This window comes from Molothrus ater, chromosome 15 (genome assembly GCF_012460135.2).
Source record: "Molothrus ater isolate BHLD 08-10-18 breed brown headed cowbird chromosome 15, BPBGC_Mater_1.1, whole genome shotgun sequence".
In the NCBI taxonomy this organism is placed as follows: domain Eukaryota; kingdom Metazoa; phylum Chordata; class Aves; order Passeriformes; family Icteridae; genus Molothrus; species Molothrus ater.
The window spans coordinates 9369342-9391376 of NC_050492.2; the positions used below are offsets into that span (position 1 = coordinate 9369342).

At 39.8% G+C, this 22035-nt stretch overlaps 1 protein-coding gene across 4 annotated transcripts in view; it reads right to left on the reverse strand.

The window, feature by feature from the left end:
• The window catches only part of LOC118691937 (core histone macro-H2A.1), a 42991-nt gene extending 21196 nt beyond the window's left edge, over positions 1 to 21795 (reverse strand). For all 4 annotated transcript variants that reach the window (XM_036391460.1, XM_036391457.1, XM_036391459.1 and 1 more), the window contains exons 1-3: positions 21663 to 21795; positions 13826 to 14026; positions 983 to 1089 (exon numbers count right to left, since the gene is read on the reverse strand). In XM_036391460.1, coding sequence (XP_036247353.1) covers positions 983 to 1089; positions 13826 to 13997 — 279 coding nt within the window. In that variant the 5' untranslated portion in view covers positions 13998 to 14026; positions 21663 to 21795. The remainder of the gene's footprint in view (positions 1 to 982; positions 1090 to 13825; positions 14027 to 21662) is intronic.
• Positions 21796 to 22035: the final 240 nt, after the last annotated feature.

Below are 22035 nucleotides of genomic sequence, written 5' to 3' on the forward strand. Positions count from 1 at the left end.
TTAGAAAAAGAAACTTCAAAATGGAGGTCAACATTTATACAAATCTCTATACCTGTCTTTCTTCAAAAAATATGCAGTTGAAGGTCAATATTCAAAAGTGTGCAGTTTATTCCAGCCTTTAAAAGCAGAAGTGAAATACATCATATTCTGTATTTAAAACCACTTTAACTCATTTTTATACATCTAACTGGGACTAATTCACAATTCAGGAGGATACAGACAGTGACATCAAAGTCCCACCTTCTGATTCGTGTTTACTGCTCCCCAATCTCAACTCAGTGAGACTCCAAGCTTACAAAGGGATAATGAATGGAAAGTATTACCAAATTTCAGACAGAACCAGAAGGAGGGTGGTAGGGGGAATATTATTTTTTCCTGCTCCGTCATGATACACAGATTTGGAAAAAGTATCTTTTCAGAGGGGTTTTTACAGCACCTCACACAAAGGTACATTAATCCCAGCCACTGCCTCTGGCTGACACCACAGCACTGTAATAATAATGCCAAATATTTTATGGCCAGGTTAAAGGCATCTTTAAGTCTGCAAAGGACACAGACTTGCAAGAGTTTAGAGCTCTTCTGTGGTCACAATAACAGACTTCAGTGAGAACAGGATAGGTCCCACTGAGTCCTCAGCTGTCTAAGGGGGAAACTAAAAACAAACAAAAAATCAGCATCTGCAGGATTTTCTCTGCATCCTTGAAGAATTTATGACAACACCCCAGTCCAACAGAAGTGGTTGTAATAGTGTTAGCAAACACCATTTTACATCTCCATTGCATTTTTACACATTTTAGGAGTGCTGAAATACATAATTAAGCTTAGTGCTGTAGTTAGTTACACAGCCAGCATGCTAGTGAGTGTTTCCTAGTGTGCTGCTCAATAAGCAGAGGTCTTGAGTTACAAGTCAGCTATATGAAAAGACAATTTAAGAAGCCTGAAAAGGAAATCCTGGCCTTCACATGGCAGAGGTTTTTCTTACCTGATTTAATTCTTCATCATTTGCTACAGCCAACAGGATGTGTCTAGGAGTGACTCGACCCTTCTTGTTGTCCCTTGCAGCATTTCCAGCCAATTCCAGAATTTCCGCTGGGGAAAAAGTAAACTCCTTTTAATTACAGTGTGGTCATTAAGAAAAGTCAATGTGTTATTCAGCATCCATGCAAAAAGGCATGGGAATTACATCATGTTACTCCTAACTGCTGTAGATACCTGCAATAGATTAACTCTAAAATGATCATTTTGTTTTTATATGTCCAATCACTGAAGAACAAATGCACACTTAAGTCCTGTGCTTTAAACTAGAATTATTTTCTTTATTCTTTTGAAGCAGTTTCCCTAGATTCCTCACTTTTCAGTGTTCTTCTCAAGGCTTCTGTGTGCTCATCTCTTAGGACCCCTCTCCTATCAGAGGACAGAATAGAGCATAAACACAAATTCTACAGGTCTTTTTCTCAAATCTGTCAAATGTGAGTTCTGGCTTGTATCACTTCTACTTTTTTATTACTGGAAAAAACACTATTCTCAATGACTCATTTTTAGCATTAGGGAACCATGTAAGCACACATCCAAGTTAGGACACTAAAAATACAAATTCTGCTGCTACACTCATTTAAAGATTTTTTCTCTATCTGAGAAGAAGTTTTGAACCAGAAAAAGTAATTGATGAATCATGTTTGTTTGCTTCTCATAAATTATTCCTTAGAAGATATTTCCAGCGCTGACAAAATAATGTTTAACAGCCAGGCATTTAATGGCTTTTATTGAATTCAGAAAGATGAACTTGCTCACCATGCAAGGATCTTTGAAGAGAAAGACTAGAGCATTACCCGCTAACTGATTTATCTGCAGCTCAACAAACCTTGGGCAAGGATGCAATTAATTACAAGAAAGTCTAGGGAACAATTAAAAAAAATGACATAACATGTTTATCAGACTCAGCAATTATGTGCTACTGCTGTCTCCATTACACCTAACCTTTCATCTCCCTCTCTACAATCTGCATCTCACTGTTGCACTTGGTAGATTTCCTTTTGCATATCTGGTAACGTGTGGAGAAAAAGAGGAAAAAAAAAAGGGAAATGTCTTTTTTTAACATCTATTACACACTAATATTAAAATGTAACATTAGAGTAATAGATGAGCTTGATTTTACATTTAAGAACTGACTACACCATGAGAGCTCTCCTGTAAGCTTGATTTAGAGGCAAAGAGAGCCGAATTAAGGCATTAACCTGGAAACAAAAAAGACTAAAATCAAAGTTCATGTGACCACATGCCTTTACCATAGGATACAGTAAATCTTCAGTAATAATATACAGCTTAGACTATGGCCTCTCATTTGACTGAATTTAACATGATTCACCAATTATTTTTCATCCTAAGTCCCATAACAAGTAAGCTATGATGCTTACTGGAAAACTTTCAGCTGCTTCTGGATATTCTACAGTTCAACTTCATTGAGGATTTTGGTATGTTTTCACCATTTTTGTGTTCTTCAAAGCACACAATTAACTTTATTATAGCATGAGGCAGAATATTAAATCTAAATCCTAAAGTAACTCAAGATTTCATGCTGACAACAAATGCTTTAATTTATTTTTAAAGCCGGATTAGCAGGGTAAGGTCAACCTGCCCATGCTTTCCACACCTCCAAAGAAGTGAATTAGGTTGGCATAATCCCTTTCACATACTTCTGGCAAGCCCAGCTCAGACATGTGAGGTTTTGCTGCCTGCAGCCTGTGGTGGCAAAGCCCTGCATCACCTCACAGTGGACACAGTGAAACCCTGGGTGCACCCCAGGCATCCCCACTGACCTCAGCAAGGCTCTGTCACTGAGTAACACCACCACCTCCACCTCTTCACACCAGGAATGCAACTGTACCTCAGACCTAATCCCAGCTGAAAAGCAAGGGAAGGCTTTGCTGTTTTTTGGTTTGTCTCTGCTCCCCCACCTCTGCTGCTTTCCAGCCCTGCAGAACAGTCAGGCCGTGTTACTCTCTGTGACTGATCAGCACAGCTATGCAGACAGGGCATTCTGGAACTAAAGACTCTAAGAAAGTGTTATGCCTGTAAAGCACACAGGAATGTTTTATTTGTTCCTCATAAAACTAAAATGTCTGCCTCGTACAGTGGAGAACTGTTCTTGTAAGTGCTAAGCCCTCTTCCTTGGACAGGAAACTCGTTTTGAAATTACAGTTTTCTAATGGTCCTTTAGGGAAGTTGAGGTACCCCACTTCCTCTTCAGGAAGAGGATGCTTTGCACTGGTGTTGAGGACCACAAAAGAGGAGCCTGGGGAGAGGGAGAGAGGAGGAGGCCATGGAGGGTGGAATTTCTCTTCTGGCCTTCTCCTCAGCGCTCCAACAACAATCAAGTATTGCTTGTACATGCAGAGGGACCCACAGCACTGAGAACTGCCAAACTCAGCTATGTACACAAGTCTGGTCAGAGGGGGACTCTCCCATCTACAAACAGGATTAGGAGGTATTCAAACTGAAGCCAACATAGGCAACAGCTTTTTGATTTAGAACTGACAAGAGACAAACCTAATCCAAATCCAACAGATCAGAGCGCTTAGAAAAGCTGGAAATGAAGACTTTCTGGATGCAGACAGGATTCAGACTACTTGCCTGGATTTTTCTTGCAGACAGCACTACTTTCACATCTGTTTAATGCTGGTTTAATTCTGGAGATTAAAATGGTGTATTGCCCATTTTTAAAATCAATTTTAAATTAGAGGAAAATCTATATCTCTCCAATTTTCAGAAGAGTAACTGCGGATTTACCTGGAAAAATGAGTAGGTGGGAAAAAGTATTTAAAACTGATGCTGGACTTGAACTCTTAGGTCAACCCATCACTTTGGAAGTGTCATTCTACCAGGTTCAAAGGTCTGAGTCATTGAGGAGTTCTGTTTCATTAAAAGCCATCTTCCCACAGTAGGAGAAAACAGATATTTAAAAATCAACTCCAGCAACCAAGCAGGGTCAAGAGAGAAAGCTTTGCTTAGAATTGTTGAGGTAAATGAAAGTGTTAAGAGCTTCCATGACATCAGGTTTCACTCAGCTTGTATTTATCCAGCCAGAAGACCAAAACAAAACTGTTTTACAAAAATGAGGCCTCACAAAAAGGATGGAAGTTGCATAATGTCTATTCCATTCGTTTCATATATTTACTCAAGGCATTTGCCCCCCTAGAGAACAATTACATCACTACCACTCAGGCAGCAGGCAACTGCAAGACTCACTTTACTGAACTACAGAACATGAAGAGCTCTAGTTTTTAAAAAATGAAGAAAAATCCCAAGTTTTTCAATATAGGGTTTGGAAGATATCCTTCAACTACTACATACTGAAATCAGCTTAATATGAAGAGAAACTCCATCTGCACAAATGACTTTTACTGTGCTTTTGAATAATTTCAAACAAAAACGCAAACCAACATTTACTGCTTTAAGTATGGATATTAAAAAAAAAAAACAGAAAAAGGTATGAGAGCTGTGTAATTAGGAGAAGAAAATTAATTAGGAATGCAATGCCAGCATGTGATACATTCATGTATGGACAGCTGTTTGATAGCAAAAAAAGCTGCCTCAGAAATCTGACTATACTGTGAGCACATCAATTTGATTTCAAAGACATAGTTATGATTAATATTTTTCTTCTTTTCAGTCATTATTAAAGTAGAAGTGTTGAGTGGGAAACCCTAAAAGTTATGAAATTTTCTTTAAAATTTATCACCAAGGCAGTTTTTATTTAGATCACTTGAAAAACTTCTTGGTAATAGTTAGAACTGGGATATGGGTAGTGAAAACTGGTCTAAGCTTGTTCTCAGCACTTGGACAAAACTGTGTTTCTTCAGCTGAGGTTTTTAAGTTCAGTTAAATATTTTTAAAGGAGAAAAGCAAACCGGTTGTGTATCTTCATATTTAAGCTTGAGATAAGACCACAGGAAAAGCTGTTCTCAAGACATTTCCTACTCAAACACAACCAAAAAGTGTCAGAAGTCTCCACAGAAACCTCATCCTGGATGAAGTTTTCAGGATTCAGGACTCAGATTTCAGTTTTCTTCATCCTTTGCTTTCAGAGACCCTGGTCATCTCTTGGATGCCCTACTAACTTCCCAATTTCACTACTTGCATTTCCCTGTTTCACAGGGGGCTGCTCTCTGCCCTGAGTATTGTTACATTGGTATTTCACAACACTTGCAAATTCTATTCTCTATTCTGGAATAGAACACAACACATGGTTAAAATGAAACTAATTACTATTAGGCCAGAACAGAGGCACAGTAGAAACTGCAGACCTGGAAGCTACAAAAGCAAATACATTCTCCTCCCACTCCTGGAGAGTGCTCTAGTTCATTTATCACTAGTTTTCAAACAAAATATTACTGGTCATTATTGACTAAAACTCCTCTCAAGCCTAAATAGCAAAGCCTTTAGTTTATCATGCATTCCATGCTGTAATCTTTCTCAATGTAAACAGTAAATTTAATTGGTCTGACTTCATCCCCAACATGTTTTTTTTCTCTTTTTTCTTTTTTTTGATTTACATCATAAGCTAAATCATTGCTGTTGCACCGAATCTCTTTGTCCACCTTGTCTTCAGGGAGATGAAATCATATCTTTGAAAATTAAACTCTTAACAACTAACAGGTGATGTGCTGATACAAGGCCAATTTCTGAACATGCAAATTCCAACAGGAACAAGGCAGGGATTTCTTAAAAAATTGTGAAGCCACTCCTCAAAAGAAAATTTAAAACAATATCCAGAAATCAAAGAAAAATGAATGCTGATATAATTCCACTGAGAAAAATACATATTTGCTACAGATTCAACCAAATGACAAAGAGTCTGCTTATTGTACTTCAAACTAATCATCTTTCCCATCAGCATTTTATTGACTTGAGATTAATTTTACATGATTCCATAAGGTTTTAACCCAATCAACCCCAATCAACCAAGGCTGTTAAGAGTTTCCTGCATTCTTCTCTCTGTGTATTCCACCCAATCCCCCTGGAATCTGCAGTTGCAAGATTGAAGGTAGAATCATTTAACAACACTTTCCCTCTTATGCATTCCAATAAAACAGTTCTCAGCCTTGGTTCAAAGTCGTGGAAATCTGATGCAGTGAAAATCAGTTCAAGAAACTTTACTGCTTTGAACAAGCCTTGATGAAACCTTAACTCCCAGCAGGGCAATCGCTCTCTTAGGATGTGATAAAAACCCCAATCCTTTCAGTCTTGAGTGTCTGTGCTGTATCAAAACTAGGCCTCTTAAAGGAAAAACTGTTAACTTTGCCAAGTTATTATAAGTTTTGCATTTCTGTGAGGCAGATGACAGACTGCTGTTTACATAAAACACAAATTCAGGCCACAAAAGCCACTTCCACTTAGAGCCTTCTGATCTGACTTACATGTCTCCTCAGTTTTTTCCTACACTTTAATACCATCCATTATTTTTTTTGTAAGAGATCCAATGTTATTTAACTTCCTTTTTTATTTTTTTAGATTTTAAGTTCTTGTTTATTATTGATCTGTAAAAGATATGAGAGCTCAATTTTCAGGGAAACCTGAATTTCAACTCAGCTGTTATTTATAACAATGGCCACACCCTGAGTACTAATTTAAAGAGATAGCCTAGCTCTTCTCCACAAGAATCACAAGAACCTTGATCTAACTCAAATCAGCCTTTATTCTTTTTCAGTGGAGCTTCCTCTACCTGGCAGTACACTTTGCTGTTCCTCATAACAGCTTACATATGTTTTAGAAATGCACTCAAACATGATTAAAGTAACTGCTGCCAGACATTACCTGATCAAGTGCAGCATGTGGCACTTGGGGACATGGTTTAGTGCTGGACTTGGCAGCACCAGGTTAACAGTTGGACTTGATGATCTTGGAGGGCTTTTCCAATCTAAATGATTCCATGTATGCTTTGGTCTGGCTGTTAAAGAATACAAGAGACTACTCACATCCTGAGACCAGGTCCTGGCTTAGTCTTTAATGCTGCATTTCTAAACATTAAAGAAATCAAGAGGACTTGCTGTAACTCCCTTGGAGCAAAGCCCACATCCAGCCTGATCTCCAGTCCTCAGCCAAGTGCCCAAGCGCAAGTGGGCTGGAGCACTAAAGGAGAAAGCAAATTTTCCAGAACATTCCCTCTGATTTCAGCCATGTGCAGCTGAGTGGTTGCCCAAGTTAGAAATGCTGTCTTTTTGTTTAGTTCCCCAACAGATTTTACTTCTGTGGATGTGTCTAATTGTTTTCTGAGCCCATTCAGAAAGGTTTAGCACCATTTTTAGTAACCATAACATCATGCACTAACAAAGCCTACTATATCACAGACATTTTTGCAATTTGGGAGAAAAGTATCTCCTGTATGGTTTAGAAATATTGTATTTCTCTGTATATCCCCTAAATTTATATTTCTCCAGTGAAGTTTATACTGAGAATTGAGCATTTCATCTGACGGCACCAAAGAATCCACATGGAATTTCATTTCTAAAGGTAATTCAGGGAAAAATATACTTTGGAAAAATACTGAAGACCAAAGACAGAACATTATCTGAACTCAGGCATTCTAAATAATACTAATGGAAAAAAGGTGAAAAAAAATTACGCTTACAATACTTGATGCAAGAACTTCTAGAATTTGAGAATATCTGAGGAAAGAAACTACTTGGCAAATACACTTAGAGTCAGTCACAGACAGTCCTACAACTGTCATTCCAAGAATAAAGGGCCAAAGAATAAAAGACTTCAGCTTTATAGATTCTTTTATTCTTCTCAACAAGGATTTCCATGTAAGACAAAGGTATGGGTAGGAAAAAACTGTGTAACAAAATCAGCCACAGTTTTGTTTTACACTACTCTTACACTCCATTCCTCCAAACAAGGCTGATAGCAGTATTAAATTGAGCAGCAATATATAGACAGAGTCATTACTCTGTTGTAACTTAGCCACATAAACAGATGAAATTACTTACTAGAATAAGAAGTATTTCATGCTAGTTAAAATATAACTGAAATATTGCAAAAATTTTAACATTTTCAAAGGAGAAAATATTCACTGACCATGCCATAAAAACTAAACCAGCCCCATTCAGCATTTTGTACATTCTTGCAATAAAAATAAAATAAAAAAAATTTGTGACACATGTCACAATGTTGCATATTTACCCCTTTGAACTATGCTGACATAGCAGTATGCACTGTTAGAGCTTTTATTACAAGAAAACACACTTGGTGGTTCTTTCAGTTTTTCATCAAACCTGACCTGTGCAGCTTGGAGAATACATCAGGACTGTAATCAGGTGAGGAATTTTGTACTGAGTGAGCTTTTGTAACTCAGAGATCCATGGAAGTTTATGGGACTACACAATAAGACAGACACACATACCTAAATGCTTATAGGGCTGGCTTATCAGTGAAAGAAAACTCTTAATTTATATACATTCAAAAGACACTGATTCATGCATTTATATTTCAGAAAGTTGGTCATTCAGTAGATAACAGTGCAAAGTTTTATATCTGAAGTTGCACTTCTTACAGGTAGAGCAATTTTAGATTGTGATAATGACACTTGAGAGCATGACACAAGTCTTATGTAGAAATAATGTCACAAAGGAGTTTTCCTATGCTGATACAGTCAAAAGGTCTCTGCTTGTGAGGTTATTGCCATAAACAACCCTGCTGTATTTTAGGTGCAGTATTAATCCATACTGAAAGCACCCTACATACAAAGAGGTATTTTCATGCTTGCTCAGGGAAGGCACAGGTCCTATGAGCCCCTAACTTATCTCTGGTGTCTTTGGGACAGAGTTTGTGGTGTGCCACCATAAAATGAAGTAGTGTTTCTAAAGCTGCCTGTTTAAATAGGAGAAATGTATCTTGGTAGTGAATGCACATTTCAATGGTATCAAAAAGACATGGTCAATTAATTATCCTCTTAAATTTCATTACTCTCCAAGGATGGTTATTTACAGGAGTCTCAGACTGCCTGGAACTTGAATCTGCTTTTAACCTAATGCTTTTTTACTGTGGACCCCTGAGCTCCCCTCTGCTTCCAAGCAGGAGTTCAGTGGAACATCTGCTTTGATAGAAAGGGCAAATCATTGTTTTCCTCTGTGACCCTGTGAAGATTTTGGTCAGTGAGCAGAACACAAGAGGTGAAAAGCAGTTCAATCTGCTCAGCTTGGACATTGCAAGGCGAGCATCTGAAGTGAGCAGTTAAACCTACTGTTCTCAGGAAGGACTTTTCTTTTGCAGCCAATCAGCAACTGGATCAAAAATGTCTCCCACATTGAAATTTCATCAAGATAAAAATGCAATGAATTGAGCTCCAGCACATGAACTCCCATTATTTGATTCTGGTGACATCAGAAAGCCTGCAAACTAAAACTCGGGTAAACATGGGAATGCCTCAGATGCAATTCTAACCACGGGGTTCAAGAAGTGCTTATTTTACATTTCAAGAAAATATATGATCAACAGTACCCCTGTGCAAAAAAAAACCCAAAAACACAGCTGAGAAAAAGATCTAATGGAGAAAACAGGTATTTAACATTTTCTCCTACCTTCATATATACGTAACAAGTATAAATCAGTCTCATTTCTTCTGTATTCCTGTGCTCCTGCTGTTTTATAAACTTCTCCTTCTCCTCATTTGCTATGACATTTTGGCAATTGAAAATTATTTACAGTGTAGAACAGATGATGGGGGAGGGGGGAGCAGAAATCACTTGCAGGCCTGGCTCTTTCTGCCTTTAAATATGCTCAAGAGATTTCTGTTTTTCAAGGGCAAAGGAGTATCTTTTTCCATTAGTAAGAAAGGTTGAATAATGTATTGTAACTTGTGCAAGCTCTGCACCTGCAAAGACCACACTTGATGAGATGTATGGCAGGACCAGTTCTGACAAACACAAACCACTGAAATTCATGTGAGTGGCTGCAATGCCCCAGATGAAGTCTGTGGCCATTCTCTTGACTGACCTAGAGCTCTTTTTTGACATAAACTGATACTGATGCACTACTTTGCAGAGAAATTATGGGGGGGATTGCAGTTTTCTGAAGTCCACATTTGGAAAGACAAATAGGCAAGGAACCACTAGAAAATAAGTGCAATAAGGAAAGAAGACAATAGGAATCACCAACACAGAATGTGCCAGTTGAAAACTGTTGATAATGGTTAAAATTAACTTCTGCTTATGCTGCAGAACTGGTCCACTATTCTGACTATTCCCTGCAAGGCAAGAAGCACTGCCTGAACTGCTGCTTCAAAGAAGGAAAAGAAAGAACTGTGCATTTATAGTTCTTTGGCATCCATACACTCTATTCCTCCAGTGTAAAGAAAGGAAGCACAGCAACCTACTTCAATATTGGTAACACTCAAAGGTACTTTCTGCACTTTTACTCATGAAAGACACACTTACATTCTATTTGCAATGGACATAACACATTATTTCCATAGATAAAAACAGGAAACAATAAGCAACTGGGCTTAAGAAACCAAACTGAATACACTGCTTGCGCTAATGAGAGAATTAGTTTCTGATGTTACTTCTAGGTAACAAGAACCTTTAGTGAGTAAGTAAGAAAAGGAGGATACTCACTGTGCAACTTGTTTAAATGTGAAGTATATTGAAATGTAAGGACATACAAAATCACAGAATGTTCACTCTTACTTTCTGATGAGGAGTTGTAGATAAATGATAAAAATAAGCTACTTTCAAAGTGCAAAATGGTAAGTCGTAACTCCAGATGAATCCGGAACAGACCTTCAAGTTTGAACAGCTGGAAGCATTTCAGAATTTCAAATCAAACAAAAAATCCCAGATCTGACCACATTATGGGCTAATTTCAGATTTACATTGAAGTTAAACCTCAGAAAAGACCAGCAAAATTTAGCACCTCACCTTCTAAACAAATACAGTTGGTTCCATATTCTGCACACTGATGAACCAGTTTTTAAACCTTCGTAGGTTCCTTTCTATTAGGTCATGTCTCTGTCATTTCCACTCCTGTTTTTGTTTCTGAAGTTTCTCTTTCCTATGAGTCCTTTTGATATTTTATACTTCTCTTCCTGGATACACAGGATTGCTTTTTGATTTAGCCAATTTATTAGCATGCCAGTTCACATGGTCTCCTTCCTATTATGTCACGTTCCTGGTTTTACTTTGAAATGGTTGAAATGCTTTGGTCTCAGACCATGTGCTAACATAAGGATCTTTAAAAACTCTCCTGGAGAGAAGTCAGGATTTCTCTGGTTTTGTGAAGTAATAACTGCCAAGAGGTAAAAAGAACACAAACCAAAAATCTCCAAGCATTCCATTTCAAGGGGCTGTTTCTGAATTACACTGAAAAAGATGAATGACCTGAAGTTCAGAAAACATACTGAGCACTAAAGGCTTAAAAATTATACTATACATTGTATGAAAAACTTAGAGAAAGGAAAAAAAAAATACCCACCAGACTGAAACAGTAAGGGGTCTACAAGAAAGCTGGAGAGGGAAGGACTTGTAGTGATGGGACTACAAGGGGGAATCACTTCAAACTGAAACAGGATAGACTTAGATTAGATATTAGGAAGAAATTCTTCCCTGTGAGTGTGCTGAGGCTCTGGCACATTTGCCTAGAGCAGCTGTGGCTGCCCCATCCCTGGAAATGGCCAAGATGGTTCAAAGCCTGGATGTGGTTTGGAGCAACCTGGTGTAGTGGGAGGTATCTCTGTCCATGGAAAAGGGATTAGAAAAAGATGAACTTCAAGGTCCCTTCCAACCCAAATAATTCTATGATAAAACCAGTACCAACTGTGGAAAGAAAGGTGAATCTGTGCTTTTGAGACACATCTGTGTACAGGAATGAAAGAAAGCTATGAGATACCTGACAGGTTACTAGGATTATCTACCTAGCCTTCCAAAGGAGACAGAAAAACCACAGCAAAACTGCCTAAAATAGTAAAGGGATAAAGAAGGAAAGTACTTTTTCCTTTAGCTAATCTTTCCTCCTGCCTTTTGTTTTTCCTAAAGTGATATATGTTATTTTTCTTGGGTTTTTTTTTTCTTATTGTTGGTAATGTCCTCAGACAAGTTCCCAAGATGCACAGCAGTTAACAAAACAACTTTATTTCCCCAGCCAATTCTTAACTGCCTAAACTATCACTGCCTCAGTCAACACTTTAAATCATTTAACCCATAACATGTGCTGCTCATTAGCAGAGCCTTAAGCTCACCTGTATTGCTCTGTTTCTTTAAAAGGACAGCATTCAAAGCACCCTTCACCCTAAGAAGCCTTTTATTTGAATTGTTATTGCTGTAAGCAGCAACCTAGCTAAAGGAAACATTAATTTTGAAGGCCATCTATGAAGTTTAAAAGCATTCTTTTAAAGAAAAGGCCCAAATAAATAATACTGAATGTTGACAAGTGAAGGTGAAAAAAAAAATATATTTGATGGTATGAATACCCTACAGAAAACAAGCACTCTATTAATTATTTGGTAATATTACCAATCTTCTTCATCTTTAAGGGAAGAAGAAACTTTATAGGAAGAAATCTTCTGTCCTTCAACATCAAGAGCCATTATAAAACATATCTAATGTTGTGGTAAGGTCAGGCTGCTTCAGTTTTAAATACTCCCAGAAAAGTCAATGCTTTATAAGTTTGTGCTTGAGTCAAAGAAAAACCTGTACCTTTTAGAGGCTCAGCACAGCAATACAGCTTAAAGTCTCCTGTCCATTGAAACACTTGAACCTATGGCAAGAACACCGACACAAGCAGATGCACTGGAAAAAGAAACACTGCTTTGAGAAATAAGATCCAATTTAAACTTTTCCTTAGTCATGCTAATAGAATCTGGCTCCAAACACTCATCTATCTGGCACTTGTGCTTTTTGCTAGATCCCTACACTACAGGTATAAACTTAGACATCAGTCTGGCCACATGAAGGAGACTGAACCTTCTTATCCAATTTTATTTTAAGCAAACCATTACTGCAAAAAGCCCATATATTGATGCTATTACAGGTGGGGTTTTCTGTCAAAAGACTGCTTTTGCAATGTTGTTTGGAGTGGGTGAACTTGCAATGTCTTAAGTTTTGTTTGAGACAAAACAGCTATGTAAAGATCTTTACTTGCACGTGTGGTTGTTTATGTCATTGGGCAAAACATTTTATTCCTTTGAAGCTTATTTCTAAATGGAGGAAAAATAATACTTTTGTCCTGTGAGAAATGAAATAGTTATTTAAGGTATTCTTATTCTGATATGATGAAGGGAACAGAACAAGAACTACAACTGTATGCAAACAAGCTACACAGATCCAGGGCAGATGAAGAGTTTGCATGTATACACAGACTCAATCAAACAAATTGCAATTGCAAACAGTCTGAAAAGAAATCTGCAAATTGAACAAAAATGTTTAAACAAGGCTGTAAGCAGTCTCAGCCCTGTGTAAACATGGAGAAACTCTCTATTTAAAATTAATGTATATGCTTAACAGACAATTATAACCCAAACAAACTCATCAGGCACAAAATCAAAGCAAGGAGAAGTGCAACAATGTAGTCCACACACACTGATGGCAGTGGGAACTCTGACTATGTGGAAAGGGTATGTTTACAAGTGGTGAAAGCAAATTCTATGCTAGAATGAACAAGTCATCAAGGCTCTGAGGCAGGGGTGAGGGTACCTTGATTTTGGCTTAGATGTGTGATGCAAAACACACACTTCAGCTGTAACTTTTTTTGCTTGTTTGTTTTTTTTTCTGTTTAAATTCAGTTTGTCTTTAACTTTTACTGCTACTATTTCACATAATTCAGCAAAACCTACCAGTTAGATATTCCAGTACAGCAGCCATGTACACAGGAGCACCAACACCAATTCTGTACTTCGGGTGGCCTTTCTTAATGTAGCGGAGCATTCTTCCAACAGGGAATATGACCCCAGCCTTTGCGGAGCGGGAAGTCTTGGTTGACTTCTTCTTTCCACCCCTGCTGGACATCTTGTCTGTATCAGGTCTGAAACAGCACTCTATATTTAGAAAGAAATAAAAAAAGGAACAAAAGATAAAAGGTTATTAGTAAGGACTGATACTATAAGACTACACACTGAATTCCAAGGCAAATCAGCATTTTGGGGTAGGCAATGCATTACAGTGTCTAAAACATACAGACAGGCCTTTTTAGAGTATACACAACGAGAACCTAAAATAATTTCCCCCAGAATGTTTACTTCCCATTGTAATTTGGTGTAACTTTATACAGAAAATATATAAAATAAGTTATTTCCTAAGAATCTACTTTTGTGAAACTCCTAACAGATTAAACCCAGTACCACTAATGGAGCAGAGAGTGATAGGTACTGGATTTAAAATAGAACTCCTGCATTGAAGCAGAGGATGCTTTCTGCAAGGAGACTGACACAGCCCCCTTATCTCCATGAAAACCTTTTGGTAGGGCATTTGAACAGCTGTGGTAGGGCAGTTAGGTTCATGCATAATTACATTCCAAACTAGGAGAAACCACATCCACTAAAGCTTTCATAAAGTATATTCACTTCCTTTAAAAAACTCGATTTTCCATATGTGTGAGAATTAACAGAACAAAGGCCTATGGATGGCAAAATACATCTCCTGTACAGTAGATGCTCTATTTTTAGAAAGATCTAAAATAACCCCCTTGAGATTTGAACCTAGAAACTCAGCCATCTTTACATTGAAGACCATATTGCTTCAACATTCCCTCCAGGAACCTGACAATCTTCTATCTGCCACCTTTCCCTGACAGCATAGTGCTCTGAACACCCAGCACGTATCTGACAACTGTATCTCAGTTTATCTCGCTGAGGGAACCTACTGCTGATACAGCTGTCAAACATATTCTGTCCTCTCTTTGATTTCTGCTCTGGCTGTAAATAGAAACTGACAAATCCAAAGAGGTGGAGGGTTCACAGGCTCTCAAGGTGTCTTTGAAGGTTTAGGCAACTCACTGGGTTTTGAAATTACCTCAGAGGAAAGGAGACAGAGCCCATCTCCCCATCTCTCCCTCCCTCAGATCTGAACTCCAGGGAAACCAACACAATGCATCAGTGATACAGACACACCTCTGTGCACCCCACTTCTTCCTTCACTGCACAATTCCTACCTAACACACATGGCAAATTCACTGATGTGTTTATACACTCCACAATGAAACTCCCTTGAGTCCTTTCACACCATTTCCCATCACACCATTTCTCTACTTCCTCTATTTTTCACTTCTTTATCCTGAATTCTCTTCTTGCCCTCGTGAACCTAACTGTATTTCTCACACGACTGAATCCACAATGAAGTGATCTCAGAATTAGGCAAAACAGGTTCATCAACCCCACTTCTAGGTTTTGCAATTTCTGTTCTGTGCTGATACATCCTGCAGGCCTTCAATTCTCAATGAGCCAATAAGATTCAGGCTACATAACTGCCAAACAAATACCAGTCAGAATAGCTAAAGGAACGTGAGTATCAGAGGTTTCTTCTCCTTTCCACTCCCACATTCCATTCACCAGAATCTACACCTGCACGGCACATTAAGTCAATTAAATGCAATGAGTTTACTGGTTTTTAAAGCTAAACAAAACAATCCCATCTTCATAGATCAGATGAAAGTCACACTATGTTAGGAAACTCATGTCCAGAAACAGATAGGAATCTTTGGAAAGGGGAAGCCATCAAAAGGGCTCCTTCTCCTTTCATCTGCTGTGGACTCAGCTCTGTAACAGCCATTATTCTGTGAAGAAGAGGACAAAAGCCAATTTTCTTGCCTTGAGAAATGACCCAAATGCAGCTCACCAATGATTTAAAAAAGCCATCCATTTAACTGCATTTTCTCATCTAGCTAGCTCTGTCTTTGTTAGCAGGAAGGCTGGGTGGGGCTTTGACTTGTCTATAAACCTTCTGCCAGCAATTATTTTCAAATTTCATAATCCATTGTCATCAACAGTACTAGAGATGTTTAACCTCAAATGTTAAGAGGTTCATTGAATCAAACACCATGGAAAGTGGCATAAGAAATATCTGTGCTGCCCTGCAAGATATTTGGTTTGTAACTGAGAGGTCAGTGATGAAAACCGTAATTTTTCTAGAGAAAGCCTGCAAGCCTTAAGCAGTAAATTTCTATTAATCATTTAGTGAGTTTATGGGATATCAGAACAGCTGGAAGAGAATATGGAAATCCTTACTTCCTAATGTTTTCTCTCTTTGGGAGAATATAATTTTAGCTATCAGCTGCTGCAACTATTGCACCAAAGCATTAGTAAAGTAGGCAGCAATACAGAATAACACCAACACATATATGAAATGATATCTTTTTTTTTCTTTCATAAACTTACGTTATCACCTCTGCAAATTCTACAGCTAATTTCTCTCTTAATTTTATGCACTTAGGTCCAGGGTATCCTAAATACTAATGTGAGTAATGTGACCATCCTGACAATTCACCTGATGCCCTTATATTGAATATTAAAGATCTTTCTAGCTGTAAGTTTATTTCTGAGGAGAAACTTTACCTGAATCTGAAAGGTGCTGGTGCACAGGGCTGCATAATGAAAAAAACTAAGAACTTCTGAAACTTTCAGTATTAAAGGTGAAATGTGATACAGATGAGTTTCAGACCTTCCCATCTCAAGGATCCCATTGCTACATGTATGTTCAGATTGCTTAGATGTTGGGGGGTGGAGGGAGGAAAACTGCAATTAGGTTTCAAGTACCACTTTTACTGTTACCAACCATGTAACCATTTGGAAGGTGAAAGTGAGAGCCTGGCATGGAAACCTTTTCCAGAGCTTAATTGGGTATTCAGGATCATTACTTTGCAGAACCTGTTTGTCCTGCCTTTGAGCTGCAGGATGGCCCAACCAACTCTCAAATGCCTCTTCCCTATTTCCAGCTCTCCACCAAAAAAGAGAACAGAAAGAGATTTCATTTGCAAAAGCCACAAGAAAATGTATTGAGGTGAAATGCAAAGAGCATGGCAACAGATCAAAACCAAAGCAAGCTATATGCCTTACATGTTCTGAAATGGTTTATCTTTGTAACACCAGAAATTCTGGAATGCTGCCAGCACTAATGAACTAGAGCTGTTTGCTGAGTCACTGGGAGCCCACAGATCAGAGAGGCAACCGAAGGCAACCTTATCACATGCATCATAGTTCAGACAAGATTTGAGCAGTATAATAAAAGTAAGTAAATATATTTTTAAATAAATCACAGTCAATGGACCAGTACTTTCCTTTCTTTCTTCTGTCCTGCCTTTGTAATGGAATTTTTGAGAATTTTACCAAATAGGTTGCAAAGTCTCTCCAAATATTTGATGATAAAATGATTTTGTTTCAATGTGAGAGTTCACAAAATTATCACTGTGATAATTAGGGGATATCATTGAGGCGTCAAGTATCTGAGTTCACCTTTGACTTCAAATCAAATTTAATAATACATTCTTCAGTGCTCTGCCATGCTTGGATGCAGATCACCCTACATCCAGAATTTAGCACTTGATTCACAGCCTTTTGAAACTCCTTAAAGACTGTGGCAAGATTCACACTGCTTTCTAAGATCTCCAAATGCAAAAATAAGATTTGATGATGTATTAATTTGGTCACAGCAAGGATTCAAGCTACAAGGCTCCTCTGCTGTCACATCTTTGCGAGCCAGAAATTCATTTCCTAAGAAACAACCTTAAGGTGCAGTGGTGAAATCATCATTAACATTTTTGCCTTTGAAATTGGCTGGAGTGACTCTGGTTGGCCATATTTTTCTGTGTGAAGACAGATACTCTGCAGAACCACACTTTCAAGTACCATCTTCTTCAAAAGCACAAAGGCATCTGCTTTTCTGAAAGGTTTAACATCACATAATTTTTAAAGTACAGCCTGAAGATCCTGGTAAAGCGATACCCAAATTCCAAATACCAGCACTTCATTAGTTCAGTTGGTTTGACACCTTGATTAAACAGCAGTAATAAACCCAGTCTGTTATTAACAGTTTTCAGGTACTGGTTCTTAATGACTAAACAAATTACTATGACTCTTACTGCTGTCAGATAGAGACTGTTCTGATTGTGGGCTTACACTGGTGTATTAACTGCACTTAGCAAAGAGATGATTCAATTTAGGTCTACATCATCATATCAGTAAGTAGTGGAATCCAGAAGATCATTACTACAATAGGAATAATACTAAGATGTAATAATTATTTTTATTTCAGTACAAAGACTAGACTGGAAAGTTCATTTTTGTATCACAAGAGATTAACTGCAATACTATTTTCTTTCCATTGTTTCAAAAGATTAACAATGTAAGTGCTGCCATTCTCTCGTAAATCTATTTGTGTCCCATAATAATTGCCACTCACTGAACTCTTGCTGAAAACGTGCATTTGACTTTGCTCTGACAAAGAACTTGCTCTGTTCTTAGCTAATCAGAAGCTACTCTGGCATGGTTATAAATGGTATAGAATGGTCTCTAATAGTACTTGCCTGGCACAACAGTGTCTCTGCCTGGGACTGTGGTTTCTAGGACTAAAAAGAGCCAATCATTCAGTTATTACTTGATCTGATGTGATTTCAAACTTTAGCTCAAGCTCTTTATCAAAGCAGTAACTCTTTGAGGTCTGAAACAGACAGGAGAGTGAAAAACACCTGTAAAACAGTTGTTCCAAAACTCCATTAACTTCTCACCTGAGAAGGTAGCACCATACATTTATTTTCATTTGGAAAACCCAGAGAACACTCCCAATCTAGGGATGCACAATAGGTGTTACTTTCTGTTGAAGATTAAGACAATTAAAATTCCTATAGCAGTAACATAAAGGATGGAACAAAGAGGAATAACGTTTTCACAAAATGTGTCTGCTAAACAAAATACTGCTGCACAATTGTATTCAACTGGCAGAAGTCCCTCCCTCCCACAGTGGGTCTGAAACACCAAAACAAATACCCCTTAATGTGCAAACTTCCACTAAGAACAGGGCTGGGAGTGTGACAAGAGTTTCTGCTGGGCATCCTGCCACCAATAGCCAGGAAAATGTAAATACAATTGTCTTCACTGACCACTGCTGGGAGAACTGGCCTGAAATAAGCATTATACACTACAGGTTTTTGTATGCTAGATAGAAAGCATACAAATTTACAGAGGGCCTTAAGTCATTGGACCATTTGTGAAATCAATGTAGAAAAACTGCTTTAAATAACACTTTGAAAACAACTTTGTCCCTTAACATTTTTGTAGGAAAATAAAAACATAATAAAGAATTAATGTGGATGCTTTCAAGGCAAAATTCAGATGCAGAACACAATTTAAAATAGATAATATACTGCTGAGAGAAGGGATTGCAAGAACTTGATCCATCAAGGAGGTCATGAATGGTGTGATTCTTGCATCGCTCCTGGAACAAGGACCATGAGCTGAATCCTGACCATCCTGTCTTTAGAATGGGCCTGGGTAAGGAACTATGGCTTCTTTGTGTGTTCTCAGCATCCTTCCCAAGCAAGCAAACAAGCCAGCCCTGCAGTCTTTCTACAAGAGCTGCATTTTTCTTTTCCAGTTTTACCTCTTGAGATGACAAAACCTAATGCTCAGCACTACCCATGGGGCCAACATTTCCTCTCCCAATGGAGGATCTATCTGCAGGCTCTTTTCTCCACTTGTGGCATCAGTTACAGATTTCTGCTCCTTTATTCCTACTTTATAACCTTGCTGGGGTAGGAGTACCTTTTCTGTGCAACAGACAGCAGGCTTTGATCCTAGCTGGCAGAGTTGCACAAAAATATGTCTGTACTTCTCTGAGAGCAAAGGTACATGATTATTCTTCCAGACTGTGATTATATCACCTACCTTATCAAGAGAGTATCTTTTATCAAAGCTCATTGCTATGTATTGGCAGAACTAGGCAACTCCTAAGAACAAATTTAAACACACTGGTTTCTTTTAAGAGTAAGCCTGCAGTGGTGGACTTCTCTTTTTGTTCATGCTGATCTACAAAATAAGCAGTGCTTAAGCACTTTACTGTCATTAAGCCAAGTTCTAGTCCTGCCACTAGTTTTTATATCAGTTATGGCTTAATCTACACTGTCAACATTTGGCTTTACTGGCAATCAGAAGGGTAACACAGCAAAACAAAGTTCCTCTTCAGAAACCCAGAAGGCCTAGATTTCAGTGTGAAAGGTTACAAAACATAATGTAGCAAAATAACCTGCAACCATTACTAAGTAAACAATGTAATGCCTTTCTTTCACAACACTTAAAAAAAAAAAGCCCCAAACTCCCAAATACACTGGGTAGTTTTCTAATGATACAAAATCTTTCATACCCAACTGCATTGAAACATAATTTTCAAAGCAACTGTAATTGTCTTGTTCCAACATAAGTCTTTCAACTCTAGGCTGTCCCTGAGAACCCAGGTACTGTTTTTATTAATGGCACTCTTGATCCTTCGCTAATTTATTTCTTTTACTCTTCAGAATGGGGGAGGCAGTGGATCTGCCAAGTTCTCTACAGACCTGTTGCTAAGTGACAGCCACACACAGTCCTGGGGAAAAAATGGTTGTTCACTTGCATGGTCAAGAGATAAATAACAAGTCTCATCCAAGTATATTTCAAAAACGAGTCTCTTTCCATGTCTACAAATGAAGCAACCTCAGCTTTACACCATCCTGCTTGCATAGGAGCTAGATCCAACTGCTGGCTTCAGACACAATTTCATGGGCCTCCTACAACTTACTTTTAAAGATTACAGAAGAAACAAAAGGATTAGAGGGAGATGCGAGTCACAGAATGGGTCCGTTGCCCTCACCGTCTCCTGCACGCACAAACACGTCAGCCTCGAGTCTGAGTCCCAGCGCTGCTGTGCTGGAGCCGGTGCGGAGCCCCAGGAACCTGCATTCACCTGCAGCACTCGCAGTCCCCTTGGAGAACACCCACACCCAGCCAGTCCGTATGGGCTGCTCAAATCCCGCAGGCAGACATATTGCAGCCTCTACAAGAAGTGACAGTCCTAAAAGAATAAGGAGCCCTGTTTCCAGACAAACATTTATTTTTACTACTCTCAGCAGCCTCTACTTACGGTTTAAAATACATCATTAGGCTTTTTTAAATCAAGTCATTCACACGAGGCAGGTAACTTTTACACCGCGGGTTCCTCATCCCGAAGTGAAACACACGGAAAACGAGTCCTGCTGTTTTTTGCCTTGTGCTTTTCGCAGTCTCCCTCGATTATCCTCCCCTGCTCGGCGACCCGCGGTGGGAACGACAAGGACGGAGCCCGTCCGTGCGTGTAACAGCGGGGACACGGGGGACCGCGGCTCCACACCCCCGGCCGCTCCTGCACCCCCGCCGGGCTCCTTCCAGCCCCTCACCGTCATTCCATAGCGGATTCCAGGGAAATACAGCCCCGCTGCCACCATTTCGCGGGGCGCGGGTGGATCCCCCGGCTTCACCCGAGGCACAGCAAGGAGCAGCTGAACCGACTCCCGGTTTCTCTCAGGGGAGGGGACCGGCACCCCTCCGTCCCACGGCGCGCGCGGCCGGCTCGCGGCCCCCCCGCCGCCGCCGCCGCCGCCGGGTGTCACCGCGCCGCGACAGAGCCCCCCGCGCCCCCTCCTTCCCGCACGGCGGGCGCACCACGGCGGTGACTTACGGTGCGGGCAAGATGTCTCCGGTCGGCCGGCGGCGGCCCCGCTCCCGTTCCCGCTGCCGTCCCCGCTGCCGCTCCCGCTGCTCCGCTCCGCCCGCGGGGCCACCGGGATCGGCTGGACGGGCTGGCGGAGCTCCCACAATGCCCCGCGCGCCCGCGCGTCACATCCACCGCCCGCCCCTCGCGGCGGGGCCGCCTCACGATGCCGCACGATCCAGCGCGCTCCCTCCCCGGCCCCTCGCCGTCTCCCCACGCTCCACTCACAATCCTTCACGATCCCCTCATGGATCCCCTCACGATCCTTCACGGCTGGGTCACGGGTGCCGCGATCCCGGAGGTTGCCGGGGCTCTCCTGGCTGTCCTCCCGCCCGCACGG